This window comes from Phyllobates terribilis, unplaced genomic scaffold, assembly GCF_046119375.1.
Source record: "Phyllobates terribilis strain yellow unplaced genomic scaffold, ASM4611937v1 Scaffold_3__8_contigs__length_932513732, whole genome shotgun sequence".
In the NCBI taxonomy this organism is placed as follows: Eukaryota; Metazoa; Chordata; class Amphibia; order Anura; family Dendrobatidae; genus Phyllobates; species Phyllobates terribilis.
In genome coordinates this window covers 861,867,927-861,884,613 of record NW_027362763.1, presented here as the reverse complement: position 1 = coordinate 861,884,613, position 16,687 = coordinate 861,867,927, and the positions used below count along the sequence as shown (strand labels likewise).

Here is a 16,687-nt window from a genome sequence, read left to right as displayed (position 1 = left end):
AAAGAAGGGATGGCTACACAACAGGTGAATGTGTGGTACCAAAAGTTGTTATTTACCGGATCAAAGATGGTTTGATGAAGTCTATTACCGGACATGTCTTCCTTATTAATAAGAACTGAAAAAGGAAAAAAAATAATAACAATGCATTTGAAACAATACAACAATTTAACATATTTTAACAATTAATCACTAATTCTTTTTCGTTCCCTCTGTCTCTCTAGGGCAAGGGTTGGCAATTCAAGAAGCACTCCCATAAAAGCTTTTATCCTCTTAATAAACTGCAGTCTTCATATTTTACAGCCCTGTGTACTTACAATTGCTAATTTTGCCTTTCTACCCAGATAATTCTTCTATTGTCTCTGCTCTATGAAGAAATAGGAAGTCCTTTCTCCCTGCATTTATCATCCCCCTCTTCAACTCTTGACCCAGCTGCCCTGCTCCACCCCCATTTCAGGGACTTTTGCAGTGACTTATGAGTCATGAAGGGAAAATTGACTTCCTGTTTCTATATAGAGCTTAGAAGGAATCAACTAGTCAGTTTTAATCACGTGATGTCATAGACCGAATGGAAAACAGAAGAATTAAATGGGTACAAGGGCAAAATGAGAAGTTGTTAAGTACACAGTGCTATATAATATGATGATTGCAATATGTTAAGAGGATAAAAACTTTGATGGGAGGAGGAGTGCTTCTTTAATTTTCCAAAGGGGCTTCATGGTAGACTGTGACTACTGTGTAGGGATGAACAAACAAGCTGAACTTAATTATGCCATTATATCCATTTTTATCACTGCCTGTTAGTTCTTAGGCCCATAGTAAAAAAAAAATCAATAAATAATAGTCCAAGAAAACCGCTTTAAGAAAGTTGACCAGCTGCTACTGCTAATATATGTTACGATACAGCTTATTGTAACGTGTTCTTATCAGTAGCAGCTAATCAAAACCATACAATTTACTTCTATTTATAAAGTTTATAAATCATACTGCTCACCTTGATCAACAGCTCCTCCACACACTGTATGATGGACCCCACAGCCCACCACACACAGTAAGATGGCCCAGTTTATCCCAAGTGCTGTCTGACAAATATATATATAAAAAATAAATAAAAACTCTTCACCTAACCCCGTTCCCCTGATGCACTGCTTTGTTCTGTGCTATGTGGAGACAGAGGTTGCGCACAGCAGGCGCAATGTAGTGACGTCATCACGCCTGAAGCAGGCCACACTTTGACCAGGTCAGCTCTAGGGAACGGTTCATAGAAAATTGACAGAATAATGAACTGTCAAGCTTCCAACAGATGTCAATTCAGTTGGATTCAAATCTAGGACCTCAGGGCTGCCCCAGTCTTTACAGTGATGTACTTTATACATATTATACGACGGGCCCCATATTTCTATATAACAAAATATTTGTTTTAATCAATAAAAATCTTATCTCCTGATTAGTTGCTTGCACAAGTTACTTCTCAGCCTTACAAGGAAGGCCACTCATTCAAGTGCAGTCAAGGCTAAGATTGGAAAAACCCTTTAAAAGGGGCTGTGTCAGATTCAAATTTTCAGGAGCCCTCCACTCCCTCCCTATCCTATGTTATTTTCATGTACTATTACTATTTGCTTACTATAGCGTATATGCTCATTTTGTTTTTTTTCTTTGGTGGGTTTTGTCTGTGAAATGGCCACAGTGTGAATGTGCTCTTACACACTGCACGTATATCAACTTATGCTTCGGCTCATTTATTTGATTTTGCTCCCAGCTCCCTACTTGTGTGAACAGCAAATGGTGAGAAATAAAACATAACTTTTAATAAAATATTAAAACAAGTAAAAGAGAGAGAAAGTGGGTCCAGACACCAGAGCAAATTACAGAGAAAGAATAGAGACCTGATTGTGTAATAAAATGGTCAGATATATCAAGTCAGGTGTTCTGACAATGTAGATAATGAACAGTATATAATGGGTGCAACGGATACATATAATGATTAACAAGACAGTACTTGTCAAGGCGTCTATGTATAGCCCAGTATATTAAATATCCAGTTCTGCACCAGTGAAGCGACTGGACTTATCCCTTATCAACTGCAATACATAACAACAATAACTAGTTTAGTCATGAGGATATTACAGCCAAACCGCTTTAGGTCCAGACAGTGATCTTAAGAGACAGCAAACAAAACCCTATATTAGCAACTAAGGGCTATGTAGTTTGTAAAAGCAGATAGGGAAAAATAAATCTCTATGGGTGAGCAGTAACCCTCCATATCCCAGAAGAAATAATGACCAATTGAATGAAATGGAGTGGTCTCACCCATTAGTAATCCGCAGTCACATCCAGTAGGTACATCCAGGTAGGCCCTATAGATCCCTATTCGGTCTAGTAAAGACTCAACCCCCAAACTCCCACACTGACAAGGGCAGTCCACATCTGACCGTTGAGCAGTGGCATGGAGGAGACTGAACTTTTTGATATTTGGACCAGTTATATAGATGACATCTTTATAGTATGGAAAGATTTGCGTGAACGTTTTCAGAAGTTTGTGTAGACTCTCAACCTCAATGATTGAGGTCTTTTCTTCACCTCCGTTACGGAGTTCTCCTCCCTGCCATTCCTGGACACTGTGATCGAAAAAGGTCCCAATGGGGAATTGACCACATGTACTTACAGGAAACCCACAGCAACAAATTCATTACTTAAAGGGGTTTTTCCGTGAACAAAAGTTAATTTTAATCAATAGATCTTGGAATAATAATCATTTCCACAATTGGATGTGTTTAAATAAAATGTTCCTGTGCGGAGATAATCTTATAAATGTGTCCCTGCTGTGTACTGTGTAATGCAGGGGTCTCAAACACACGGCCCCTCCGGCTGCTTCTTGCGGCCCGCAGGCCCGACTCTCTGCACAGCAATACCAGTGTCAGCCGCCGGCCTATCAGAGGCCAGCAGCTGACATTTGCGTCCCAGCGCAGCAGCGTATGACGTCACTGCCATGCCCAGATGTCAGCTGCTGGCCTCTGATAGGCCGGCGGCTGACACTGGTATTGCTGTGCAGAGAGCCACTCTCTGTGCGGCAATACACTGCATTACAGTGCTGATGTCGGCGGCTCCTGGAGAGAGCCGCGATCGTTACGGGGTCTGTGCCTGTGGGCCACAGGTACAGACAGGACGCCGAGAGAACGGAGGACAGGTGAGAATCTTTTTTTTTTTTTTCTCTGTCACGTGAAATACACCACAGGGGACCTGTGCTCAGTATGGGGGGCACTGTGCGCAGTATGGGGGGATGAGGACCCTGAGCGCTGTATGGGGGGACGGGGACCTTGAGCGCTGTATGGGGGGGGACGGGGACCCCGAGCGCAGTATTGAGGGGGGGGGGACTGGGACCCCGAGCGCAGTATTGGGGGGACCCTGTGTGCAGTATTGGGGGGGGGACGACCCTGTGTGCAGTATTGGGGGGGGGACGACCCTGTGTGCAGTATTGGGGGGGACGACGACCCTGTGCGCAGTATTGGGGGGGGACGACGACCCTGTGCGCAGTATTGGAGGGGGGGGGGACGGAGACCCTGTGCGCAGTATTGGAGGGGGGGGGGGCGGAGACCCTGTGGGCAGTATTGGGGGGGGGACCCTGTGCGCAGTATTGGGGGGGGGGACCCTGTGCGCAGTATTGGGGGGGACCTGGATGGGGGACCTGTCTGCAATATGGAGGACCATGTCTGTAATATGGGGGACCTGGATGGGGGACCATGTCTGCAATATGGGGGACCTGGAGGGGAGACCATGTCTGCAATATGGGGGACCTGGAGGGGAGACCATGTCTGCTAGATGAGGACCAGTTCAAAAGGTGTAAAGAAAATAAAATGGTATCACTAAAAATGTCACTTTGTCATGCAAATAATGCGGCCCCCCAAATTAAATGTTTTTCCGTGTGCGGCCCGTATGCCAAGCTGAGTTTGAGACCCCTGGTGTAATGGCTGTGTCTGACCGTGCAGGAACATGGTCTGATCATACCACGTCTCCTGGGCAGAGGAGGAAGCAAAAGAGTATACAGACAGGACAGTATGGGATCACAGCTGATTCTTTTTGTGAGGTAAAACATTTCTCTGCTTGTTTTTAAGCAATGTTTTACTTCAAAGAGAGAATCATTTGCGATCCCGTGCTGTCATGTCTGTATACTCATTTGCGTCCTCCCCTGCACAGGAGATGTAGTATGATCAGACCATGTTCCTGTACGGTCAGACACGGCCATTACACAGGGGAACATTTACAAGATTATCTCAGCACAGGAATTTTTAAATTTAAAACACATCCAGTTGTGGAAGTTATTATTCCAAGATCTATTGATTAAAATCAACTTTTGTTCGTGGGAAAACCCCTTTAAGTGGGATAGTGGTCACTCGATGAATTTAAAGAGAGGCATCCCCAAGGGACAATACATCAGGATCCGCAGAAATTGTACCACGGAGGAGTCTTTTGAAAGGCAAGCTAAGGAACAGAGGGACAGATTCCTTTAAAGGGGATATCCCTTGATTTTCTGTGGCCATAAGATGATGCTGCACTGATGGCACATCAATATATTCCCTGATGAACCCCAGCAACTCCGCCTGGGAGGAAACGCGTCAGGATTCTTGGGATACATGTGAAGGAATTGGCTATAAGCTAAGTACAATATAGTTCTATATTTTTATGCTAAACCAATATTATACAGGTACAAGAAAAATTCTATCTATCTTTCTATGTTGAACTGAAAGTATGTATATGTCTTTACTATTTATATGTATATCTATTGAGTCTTTCTATCTTTACTGCACTTAATATTAGGCGTGCAGCAAGGGTTATAAGGGACAGCCATCATGCAGCGGGGCCGCCATACTGTTTCAAATTAGGTTGCCAACCTCCGCTAACAGGGATTCCTTTTGGAAGAACTAGGGAATTGCTAGTTTGCACATTATGTCCTGTCTGTATGTATGTAGTTGTTTGATAAGAACACTGTTTCCTTGAAATAATATATATAGAAAAGGCATACACCTTGTAAAAACGTAATATTTTATTGCTACTTGAGAGTATATATTTGTTTTAACTTTACCATTAAAGGTTATATTTTAGGGGTCCTCTCTGTTTCAGTTCATATATAAAAATTGGGGACCCGCCCCTAATATCCTTTCTTTTCGTTTTTTTGTAGAACGGACCTCCTAAACCCTACATACAAGACTCCAACAATGGGAAGTAGCAGGTTTATTACAACTTTTGACAAGAGAGCACAGGAAGTATGAGTGATCCTGAATTAACACTGGCCAATTCTACTCATGGATTCGGAGGTGGGGACTAAGTTGACGAGCTTACCGCAGATCACCTACAGGAAAGGGCGATCGTTGAGTGATAGGCTAGTAGGTAGTCACTTTAAGAAACCAGTCGTGAGTCATGGCTATCCAGTGATGTCAGAGGGTGCTTTAAGTGTGGTCACTGTGTCGTTTGTCCCCACATCATGTCTTGCAATGTTTTATCAGCAATTTCACAGGTAAATAATATAAGATCACGGAATTCATCAACTACAGTAGCAGAGGGGTGATCGATAAGGCCACCTGCGACTGTAGCATCGAGTATGTGGGAAAGACAATTAGGGAGCTCAAACGCAGGATAAGTGACCACATAGGAGGCATCCAGCGTAAGAGAGACAACCCAATTTCACGACACATAAATAACTGTCATGGTGGTGATGTTAGACATATTAAACTCAAGGGTATTGAAAACGTTAATAAACTGCATAGGGGCGGTAATTGGGATAGACTAGTTTTGCAAAAAGAAACAAGGTGGATTTTCTACCTCAAAACAGTCGCCCCAGGGGGCCTAAATGAGCAACTGAATTATGGCTGTTATGTCTAGAACCCGATCCGCCCTATATATTCTTTCTACAGTAGTGTATTGGGCATTAACATTTTGATCAATATTTCTGAAACTGCCGATGAACCCCTCTTCTCTTTGATTTTGGCTGCCTTATATTTTGCTAATGCAACTTCTTATGATTTTGCTCTACCTCTTTGCATTGCCACAAGTATCTTCTATTTAAGAGTGTTTAATGCCCGTATTTAACGCGGATTTACATCTATACGTCGCTATATTGGAGCGTTTGATGCCCCTGCATCTTTAAATTGGTAATTAGTGCCGACTTCTGTAGGTATTGGAAATGATGTCTTTGCACCTTTAAATGACCAAATTAGCTTTTTTCTCCAAAGGTCAATTTTTTGATCATTCTTAGATACCGGGTATCTCTTGTGGGCTTTGTACCTTACTTACTGTTTAGTCTATTTCTGAGACTTGCCAACATAGGGTTTGTTTAATTCAGTGCCGATATGCGGTTCAGATATGGAAAATGACATTATTTGCATGCCAGATACTGGAAATTACATAATTTGTTTTCCAGCAACCAGATGTGATGTCAGTTTGCGGGGCCAAATACTGAAAGTAGTAGTTTGGTGGAGCACACTGCGTTCCACACACACATGTGCGAGCCTGTACTCCAAAGACCGGAATGACGTCATTTGCGGGCAAAAATACTGCAGGTCGGTGTGTGGGGACACACCTGTGGACCTACTGACGTGTGCTCCAATGGAAGTAAATGTGAGTTATTATATCTACTGATATGACTGGCCAATCAAGACTAGATTGCTTTCAGATGTTTTCTATTTTGTCCACTATATAAGATCTTAGCCTATAGGTGCTTCCTGTCTCTACTAAACAGGAAGAGCTTAGGAGTTGCCCTCTTTGATTCTGCTCTATTATGAAGAACCCCACATGTGCCGTAGGTCCCCTGAGGATTCAGTTTTGATGAAACGCGTTGGGTACAAAGGGCAAGTACAGGGCCGCCACAAAAGGACCAGATGTGGACTGCCCTTGTCAGTGTGGGAGTTTGGGGATTGAAACTTTACTAGGCCGAATAGGAATCTATAGGGCTAGACAGCTATCCTCTGCCTCTCTGGATGTACCTCCTGGATCTTACTGATTACTAATGGGTGAGACCACTCCATTTCATTCATTCAATTGGTTATTATATCTTCTGTGATATGGAGGGTTACTGCTCACCCATAGAGATTTATTTTTCCCTATAATTATCAGCTTTTACAAACTACATAGCCCTTAGTTGCTAATATAGGGTTTTGTTTGCTGTCTCTTTAGACCACTGTCTGGACCTAAAGCGGTTTGGCTGTAATACCCTCTTGATTAAATTAGTGTTATTCCTGCTATATATTGCAGTTGATAAAGGATAAGTCCAGTCGCTTCACTGGTGCAGAACTGAATATTTAATATACTGGGCTATACATAGACGCCTTGACAAGTACTGTCTTGTTAATCATTATATGTATCCGTTGCACCCATTATATACTGTTCATTATCTACATTATCAGGACACCCGACTTGGTATATCTGACCATTTTATTAGAAAATCAGGTCTCTTTTCTACCTCTGTAATTTGCACTGGGGTCTGGAGCCACTTTCTCTCTCTTTTACTTGTTTTAATATTTTATTAAAAGCTATGTTTTATTTCTCACCGTTTGCTGTTCACATTATTAATTTGTGAGAGATTTTCCTGAGTGGACAAAGTATTTCCACTATTCTGCTGATTTACAGCTTCCTACTTGCCAGTGGGACAGTGCACTCCTTATTTCTGTCAGTTTGAACCAGTACCATTGTTGGGCAGCTGGTCCAAACTCTGCGCTCTTCCATGTTGGAAGCAGAGACAGCTTTGCCTCTGCAGCATTGGAGAAGTGCAGTGACACAATCTGCCTGGACCCAGTGATCTAGCCAGCTTCAGAACAGCGCTTTCAAGCTCCATGCTAAGAGACCGGCCATCACTGAGACTGCAGAGTTGGCCGGTAACCTCAGTAATAAGCAGTGAAATCTAGAATTAAAAATCCCTCCGCTCTTGAGAACAAAGTAGATTTTTAATGAGAAGTAAAGATCCTAGTTACTTACCGGTAACGGGATTTTACAGAGCCCATGACAGCACCACCTGAGAGAGGGTATCCGCCCACCAAGGACAGGAACCTACTGAATAAAAAGGCGGTACCTCTCCTCCGCATCAGTTTTTTGTTTCAGAGCATGAGAGGGCCTCCGAAGACAGGTTAATACATAACCACCACCTCAACATATGTACTAAACACCTTAAAAAAAGTGCACACCACAGTGATAAAGGGGAGGGAATTAATAGGGTGCTGTCATGGGCTCTGTAAAATCCCGTTACCGGTAAGTAACTAGGATCTTTTCCCCTTCTCCCATGACAGCACCACCTGAGAGATTTATAGAGATTAAATACCAGAGGGAGGGATCACCGCTTGCAACACCCTTCTACCAAAGGACAGATCAGTAGAAGAGGAAAGGTCAAGACGGTAATGTTTGTAAAATGTAGCAGGGGATGACCAAGTTGCCGCCTTACATATAATGTCGATGGGCACATCCGCCTTCTCAGCCCAGGAAGCAGCTACCGCTCTGGTGGAATGGGCCTTCAGGTTCTCAGGAACCGGCAGATTGCTAGAAGAGTAGGCTAAGGTAATAGTATCCCTGACCCATCTAGCTATGGTCCCCCTTGTAACCTTAAGTCCTTTCCTAGCCCCCTGAAAGGATATAAATAAAGCGTCACTCTTTCTCCAGGCTTTTGTCACTTCCAAATACTGGACTAACACCCTCCTAACATCTAAGGTGTGAAGCTTATATTCCTCAGAATCCCTAGGATTAGGATAGAAGGAAGGGAGAGTGATTACTTGAGTCCTATGGAACTTGGAGGCTACCTTTGGAAGATAGGCCGGGTCTGGTCTTAAGATTACTCTATCCATACATACTTGAGTGAATGGATGGTTAATGGACAGTGCGTGTAAGTCACTGACTCTACGAGCTGATGTCAGGGCCACCAATAGCGCAGTCTTTAAAGTTAAGATTTTTTCTGAAACCTTCTCTAAGGGCTCGAAGGGAGGTTTGGTTAATGCTTCCAGAACTAAATTAAGGTCCCAAGGAGGCATTCTTGGAACAGGAATAGGTCTGGATCTATGACAGGCTTTAATAAATCTAATGATCCATCTATTTGCTGCCAAGTCATAATTATACAGTGCCCCCAGAGCAGATACCTGTACCTTAAGAGTACTGGTGGCTAGTCCCATGTTTAATCCCTTCTGGAGGAATTCTAGTATGGCCTCAATAGGAACCCTCCCTTTGGCAGACTGACCCGAGGTAGACAAGAACTTAGCCCAGGTTCTACCATAGATTCTAGTTGTTATGGGCTTTCTACTTGCTAGAAGGGTAGTAACAAGATCTGGAGAAAACCCCCTTTGCGTCAATAGCGACCTCTCAAAATCCAAGCCGTCAAATGCAGGCCCGCTCTTTGGGGATGACAGACTGGGCCCTGCCTGAGGAGATCCGGGATGTCCGGAAGAACCCATGGATCTGCTTGGGACATTCTCTTCATCCAAGTGAACCATGGTCTCTTGGGCCAGAACGGGGCGATCAATATAACCCTCGCCCGTTCCTCTCGGATCTTCCTCAGGATAGTAGGGATCAGTACTAAAGGGGGAAAGGCATAAGCTAGAGTGAAATCCCACTGAATCTGCAGCGCGTCCACCGCAAACGCCCCCTCTTTTGGATTCAGGGAGCAAAAGGTTTCGGTCTTCCGATTGTGTCTGTTTGCAAATAGATCTATCTGGGGCTGTCCCCACCGATCCACAATCTGCTGAAAAACGGCTGGATTCAACTCCCACTCTCCTTGTTTCAAGATGTGACGACTCAAGAAATCGGCCTTTATGTTCTCTTCCCCTTTTATATGTAGTGCCGAGAGCGTAACCAGCCGACTCTCGGCAAAACTGAAGATCTGATCCGCTATTGACATCAGAGGGAGAGACCTGGTACCCCCCTGATGGTTGATGTAGGCGACTGTTGATCTGTTGTCTGACATTATCCTGACGTGAGGACCCTGAAGAACAGAACTGAATTCTTTTAGCGCGTTTCTGGCTGCCAACAGCTCTTTCATGTTGGAAGAGAGGCTTGTCTCGCTGTCCGACCAGAGGCCTTGTACAGAACGATCCCTTAGGTGAGCTCCCCAACCTTCCGCACTTGCGTCTGTTGTAATTGTATCCGACACCTGGAAGGTCCAAGGAACCCCCAAAGATAGGTTGACCGGAGATGTCCACCAGTCCAGGGAGTTGATCACAACATCTGGAAGAGATATTTTCCCATTCAGGCGACCTTTGAGCCGCCTGTCCGCTGCCAGAATCTCCTGTTGAAGACACCTGGAATGGTGCTGGGCCCACTGAACCGCCGGAATGCAAGACGTCATTGTACCCAACAGAGACATTGCACTCCTCAGGGTGATGGTCGGATTGCTGACAATCTGAGATGTTAGGGATCTGATCTTCAGTTTCTTTTCCTCTGGCAGAAGACAGGTTTGGTTTTCCGAGTCCAGAATGAGACCCAGGAAAGACTGAACCCTCTTTGGTTCCAGCCTTGACTTCTCCAGATTTAACAGCCAACCTAGGCGTCTTAGACTGGCCATGACGTCCGCCAGGGCTAGAGCACAGAGTTGACTTGATCTGCCCACTACTAAGAAGTCGTCCAGATAAGGGATGACTAAAATATCTCTTTCCCTCAAGTGTGCTGTGACCTCCAGAATGATTTTTGTGAAGACTCTCGGCGCCATGGAAATGCCAAAGGGAAGAGCTGCGAACTGAAAATGCCTTACGTGCCTGCCGAATTGTACAGCTACTCTTAGAAACTGTTGATGATCTGGCAAAATCGGGACGTGGTAGTAGGCGTCCTTCAGATCGAGGACGCACATAAAACAGTCCGGAAATAACATCTTTATGGCTGATTTTATTGTTTCCATCTTGAAAGGCCTGTAGATTAAATGGTCGTTCAGTCTTTTTAAGTTCGCAATGGTCCTGAAGGAGCCGTCCGGCTTCTTTATTAGGAAGAGGGTAGAATAGAATCCTCTTCCTTGCTCGGGTATAGGTGTTTCCACCAGAACTCCTTTCCTGAGCAGAGAGAGAACTTCCTGCTGTATTTATTTTTAGCACTACACTTCTTCGCCTCCTGCCCCAAGAATTAAAAGGAGAAGAAGGAGGAAAAGAGAGAGAGAGAGAGAGAGAGAGAGAAGAGCACATTATTCAAGGTGAGACTTTCACGAAGATCACTCACCACACTGCCGTTCAGACTAGGGTACCGGAGGCGGTGGTTGCCGTTCACATGAGGGCTCCCATCTGGCGGAGGTGGACTGACGAAGTCTTTTCTGACCAGTCTTGCCGGAACTCGTACGCCCCTCACTGCTATGACTTTGTCGATGGGAAGATTCCCGTTCCATTTGTTTGAGCTGCTTGCGCTGCTTTGATGGCTGTGGCTGCTGCTGTACTTCCTGTGGCGGTGACAGCTGCTGCCCAGGTGACTGCGGTTCCTCATTCATCATGGCGGGGATGCAGACACCGCCATCCTGATTGCTCCCCATCCTTAAAAGCAGTAGGGCTCCACCTCCTTTAGGCTCCTCCCCTTCCGGCAGCGTGCTCATCTCTCTTTTTCCTTTCTTTTTTTTTTTTTTTTTTAATTTTAGCCAGCTGGCGCGCTACCCGCAGATCCACCTGCCTCTGCGCGTGCGCAGCCCAGCGGCACCTGGCGCGCTTGCAGCTGGATGACAGCTTCCCACCCGCGCATGCGCAGACCCGGTTTCCGGCGCACTCCGTGATAGGGCGCGTCAGCACCCCGCGCGTGCGCAGCCCGGACTTCCGGCGCGCTCCGTCACAGGGTGCGACGCGACCTCCACGTGCGCAGCCCGGAAGACCTGCCGGCCGGCGCGCTCTGTTCATCTTTGCGAGGCGCAGACCCGGCCGCAGGCCCCGGCGCACGCGGGGAGGCATCCGAAGGAAAACAGCACCTCCTCCCCACACGCAGACCCGGGCAGCAGCCAGACGGGCTGGGAACAGGGACCATCTGCTGCTTCCACGGCCTCCAGGCCGCACCGTCCATAATCCAGGTACGTGAGGTACCACCTGGTGAGGCTCCCATCAGGGACAGGAACCAAAAACTGATGCGGAGGAGAGGTACCGCCTTTTTATTCAGTAGGTTCCTGTCCTTGGTGGGCGGATACCCTCTCTCAGGTGGTGCTGTCATGGGAGAAGGGGAAAATTGCAAAGTTGCCTATTTTCAAAAGCACTTTGCGATCGTACTTATTTAAGATAAGACTAACCCTTTTAAACTACCTTAGGCACTAGTCCTTTATGGAGATCCTCTAGGCTTTATTGTATGAGTATTGTAATCACTAGGTATACCACAACTGGTGGGGGTCCTACCTCTAGACCACTTTCCAAGCCAAATATCATCAGCTGTTATAGTGGTACCTTTCCACTGCAAGAATAGTTATTATTGTAAAAAAAAAATCAGACCCCTGGACTTTGTTTTTTTCTGCAAGCTAGACACCTGGCACAGAGTGAAAATTCTACACAGTATTTTGCATTCTTGGACACCTTCATGCAATTTTTCAAGAAAGCCTAAGATTTTGCAAACAAAATTGCAAAAAAAAAATAAATTCTGCATCAGAAAGTTTGATATGTGCAGAGCCTTAGACGTACAACACCTCTAAGGGTGCTTTCACATTGCGCTTTTATCCACGTTCGTGGGACCCGTCAGGGCATGCACCTGAACCCCCCACAAAACGCGATTTGAGCGCATTTTTTCACGCATCACTGCTGCAGTAAGTGAGGTCACCCGAGATCGTCAACTGATCTTCAGCTGATGAACTCAAGTGACCTCAGTCTCCGCAGCTCAGCGCTATACACTGAAGCAGTGATTACACTCCTGTCAGTGTATAGAGTGCTGTCCTCTACAACAGTCACATCAGGGATTGCTGATGTGACTGCTGTAGAAGCAGGGGCTGGCTGACAAAATTTTGGCCTAGGGGGCAAGTATACAGCAGTGGCCCCTGAGCAGCAGCACAGCCTCACTGCGCAGGCGCAGGCCCAAAGCTGGACATGTAGAAATATGCATGCGCCCCAGAACAATAGCGCTTGCCGCGAGCAAAATTCAAATACGTGGGCGGCGCCAGCAGTGATTGAATGCTGCGCCCACCCCTGACTGAATAGCAGGATCACACCCCTATGACTGAAAACGAGCAGGTAGGACAAAGTGTATGTAATGTTATAAAATCATTATAATACCACCAAGTTTAATTAAAAAAAGCTTGTTAGTGATGCACACTCTGTACTTTATCCACGGCTCCACATGGTGCTCCTCACAGTATAATGGCCCCACATGGTGCTCCTCACAGTATAATGGCCCCACATGGTGCTCCACACAGTATACATGGCCCCACATGGTGCTCCACACAGTATAATGGCCCCAGATTAAAAAAATACTCACCTCTGTCATTCGAACGCTGATCCCTACCTACCTGGGGGCCCACGGGCCATCCCCCTTTCACTAGCGTCGCGACCACTCTCCCATCAGGCCGCGCGCCATCCCATCAGGCCGCGTGCCCTCCCATCAGGCCACAGTACAATAAAATACCCCCACAGTGAATTCCTCGACACTCACAGTATGATGACCCTACTGTACCCCTCTCCTTCAATCCCCCCCAACAAAGAATGGTGACCCCATCACAGTATGATTCTCCAACTGTAATCCCCACACAGCCCTTCATACAGTATAATGGCCACAAAGAGTTCTCCATACAGAATAATTGGCCCCGCACAGTGCTCCGTACTGTATACACGGCCCCGCACAGTGCTCCGTACTGTATACACGGCCCCGCACAGTGCTCCGTACTGTATACACGGCCCCGCACAGTGCTCCGTACTGTATACACGGCCCCAGATTAAAAAAATAAATACTCACCTCTGCCATTCCAACGCTGATCCCCACCTACCTGTGGGCCCACGGGCCATCCCCTTTCACTCTCCTCTGCGTGCGCCCTAATGGGAGGGCGCGTGCAGAGGAAAGTGGCCACGTCAGTGGCGATGGTTGACGGCCCAAAACCTCTGCTGGAGGACCGGCATGGGGGGCATTTGCCCCTCTGCCACCCGGCCCAGTCCACCCCTGTGTAGAAGTGACCCGTATCGTCGTGGGACACTGTGGATTATGACATCACGGTGGACAGGTGAGGGATATGGTTGTTTTTTATTTTTGGTTTCTTACAAGTGACAATGGCTATAGCGGACTAGGCGTTAGATAAGTATACGGTGTTCTTTATTTTTAAATAAATGATTAAAACCGTGTGGAATTTTATTTGCAATAAAAGACTTTATTCTGGCTGTGTCTTTATTTCAAAAACTTTACAATGGAGTTAGTAATGGGTGCATCTTATAGATGCCAACCTTTACTAACCTGGGCTTCATGTCAGCTGCCAATACAAGGCTGACATTAACACCAACCCTATTACCCCACTTGCCACAGCACCAGGGCAAGTGTGAAAAGCAGAGGCTAAGCACCAGATTTGGCGCATCTTATGTATGCACCAGTACTGGGGCAGCTGAGAGCTGATATTATTATCCATGGCCCCTTCTCTCTCTGGCTATTAATATCAGGCCGCAGCTGTCTGCCTAGCCTTTGCTGGTTAGATTTTATAGGGGGGCCCTACATCAATTTTTTTCTGGGGTCCACCTGTCATCTAGTTAGTAAAGGCTAAGCAAACAGCTGTAGGCTGTTATTAATAGCCAGGGAACATTTTGGGCTAATGGCCCCTTCCCCAGCTAGTAATAGCAGCTCCCAGTGGTTGGCTTTCCCTCTACTAGTTATGAAAATCATGCGGGAGCCCATGCCATTTTTTGAATTTCAGGCTATGTACCCATGATCCGGATGTAGCAGCACTTTGGACCCAGCATATTTTTGCCGAGCCTAGCTAGTAGACATACAGCCATGTGGAACTAGATGAATGGAGCCATCTAGTTCCCCATGGATGTGTGTCTACTATCCAGACTCGGTCTTTCTCAGCCCTTAGCCACATGCATGTCACTTGACAAAAGGTAAGGTATTAAATATTAGAGTTAGGACTGTCATTAATAGGGTCGCTGTGATGTGGTGGGATGGGTTTTGCATTCTTTTGATCAAAATTGTTAACTAAGTACCCGATATTTTCATGCACTATTGTTTATTTATTTATTGCAGGGTATTTGCTATATTATGTTTCTGTCGTTGTTTTTTTGTTTTGTGGCCAGTGTGAAAACGCGCCTACGTGCTACACCAACTTATTTCTCAGTTCAGATTTCTAGGTTTACTTAGGCCCACAGTAAAAACACTTATATAGCCCTGGATTACCCCTATAATTGCCTGACAGGTTTCCTTTAAGGGATAAAAAAATATATATTTTGATAGTTGATTTTTATTTCTTTACTATTAACTCGGAAAAAGGGTCAATTTTAATTTTTACGCTTTTTTAAGAATTTTTATTTAGTTTTTTTTTACTATACCCTATATTTTTTTTCTTGTACTATATACTGAAATACTTCACTATTGTAGTATACTGTGAAAATCACAGTCTGACATGAAGCCCAGCCTGTGGCGGAGCTTCACAGACATATCAAGATGATGGCAACAGGAGCCTTCAGGAGGTACGTGGCACCGTAACAATGCTTTATAATGTCACAGTGGGGTAACTGAGGGCCCAAACAAATGCCGTTGGCAAAAATCAACAGCAGCATTTAAAGGGAATCTGTCGTGTCCCCAAACGCTATTAATCTGCAGTTATAGGGTTTATAGCCTGCTGTGGTGGCCGGTAACCTTGGCAACAAGTGGAAAATAAAATGAAAAATCCCTCCCTGCTTGAGAATGGAGAGCATTTCTAATAACAAGCATAATGTAAAGTGGCCTGTTTTTATAATATATATATGAATAACCAATTAAAAAAAAACTTCCGTGAGGGGTGTAACATAAGTGGGGGTCAGCCCTCATGAAGTAGTCCTGTTTGTACCCACAAGAAGCAGTGCCACATCCATAGCCTAACACCATATCAGCACACACAGAATTCTGTAGGACAATCAGACATTAGACACAAATGTCACATGACAAGTACTGACCCCCAGTCTTCACCGTGTGCGGGCAGCAGGTCGGAGTTTCCGCGTACATCTGCAGTCACTAGAGGGCGGATCGTATTCCGCCTACTGCACAGTCTCTGCCCATCATCTATTTTCTCTCTGCACCATATAGTTATTTTTTTCTATGGGTCATAGAAATTACTGGCTGAAGTGCTGTCCTCTGTTCCGAAGAAACTTGTCTCCACTTCCGGGAAAGGAATATCACCAAGTGGCCATTGTTTTGAAGACCAATTTATAATTGTTTGTATAGGGCGAGCGCCAAAAAAATGGCCACTGAGAAGCGGACATAAGTTTTACTAACTTTCGAACATGACTAAACCTGACAAGTCCGGCACTGTCTCTGGTCAGGTGATTTATGGGAAATCGTGTGGCTAGTGATCACACACACTTGACTCCCCAGATAATAGTGACGTGGGTGTCATCTCTTTTAGTAATATGTAGATTGTATATTTTATGTAGGATTAATTAGGTTTGCAAACAAAATAAATGTTAATAAAAATCCTCCCAAAAGCTCCTGACAGAAGTTATCTGGCAGAATAGCAATACAAATAATTGTGACCTTATGTTTTTCTTTTTATGCATTTGTGCAGGTTTTTTTTTGTTGTTAATTGCAGCATGACATTTTTAAAGTAGAAAAATGCCCC

General features: G+C 45.2%; 1 protein-coding gene across 1 annotated transcript in view; it reads right to left on the bottom strand.

Annotated features, from left to right (window-relative positions):
* Positions 1-16,193, bottom strand: part of LGALS8 (galectin 8) — a 69,156-nt gene extending 52,963 nt beyond the window's left edge. Inside the window, exons 1-2 of the mRNA XM_073672616.1 lie at positions 16,026-16,193; positions 57-115 (exon numbers count right to left, since the gene is read on the bottom strand). Of these exons, the coding sequence (XP_073528717.1) occupies positions 57-115; positions 16,026-16,074 (108 nt within the window). The 5' untranslated portion in view covers positions 16,075-16,193. The remainder of the gene's footprint in view (positions 1-56; positions 116-16,025) is intronic.
* Between the last annotated feature and the right edge of the window lie 494 nt (positions 16,194-16,687).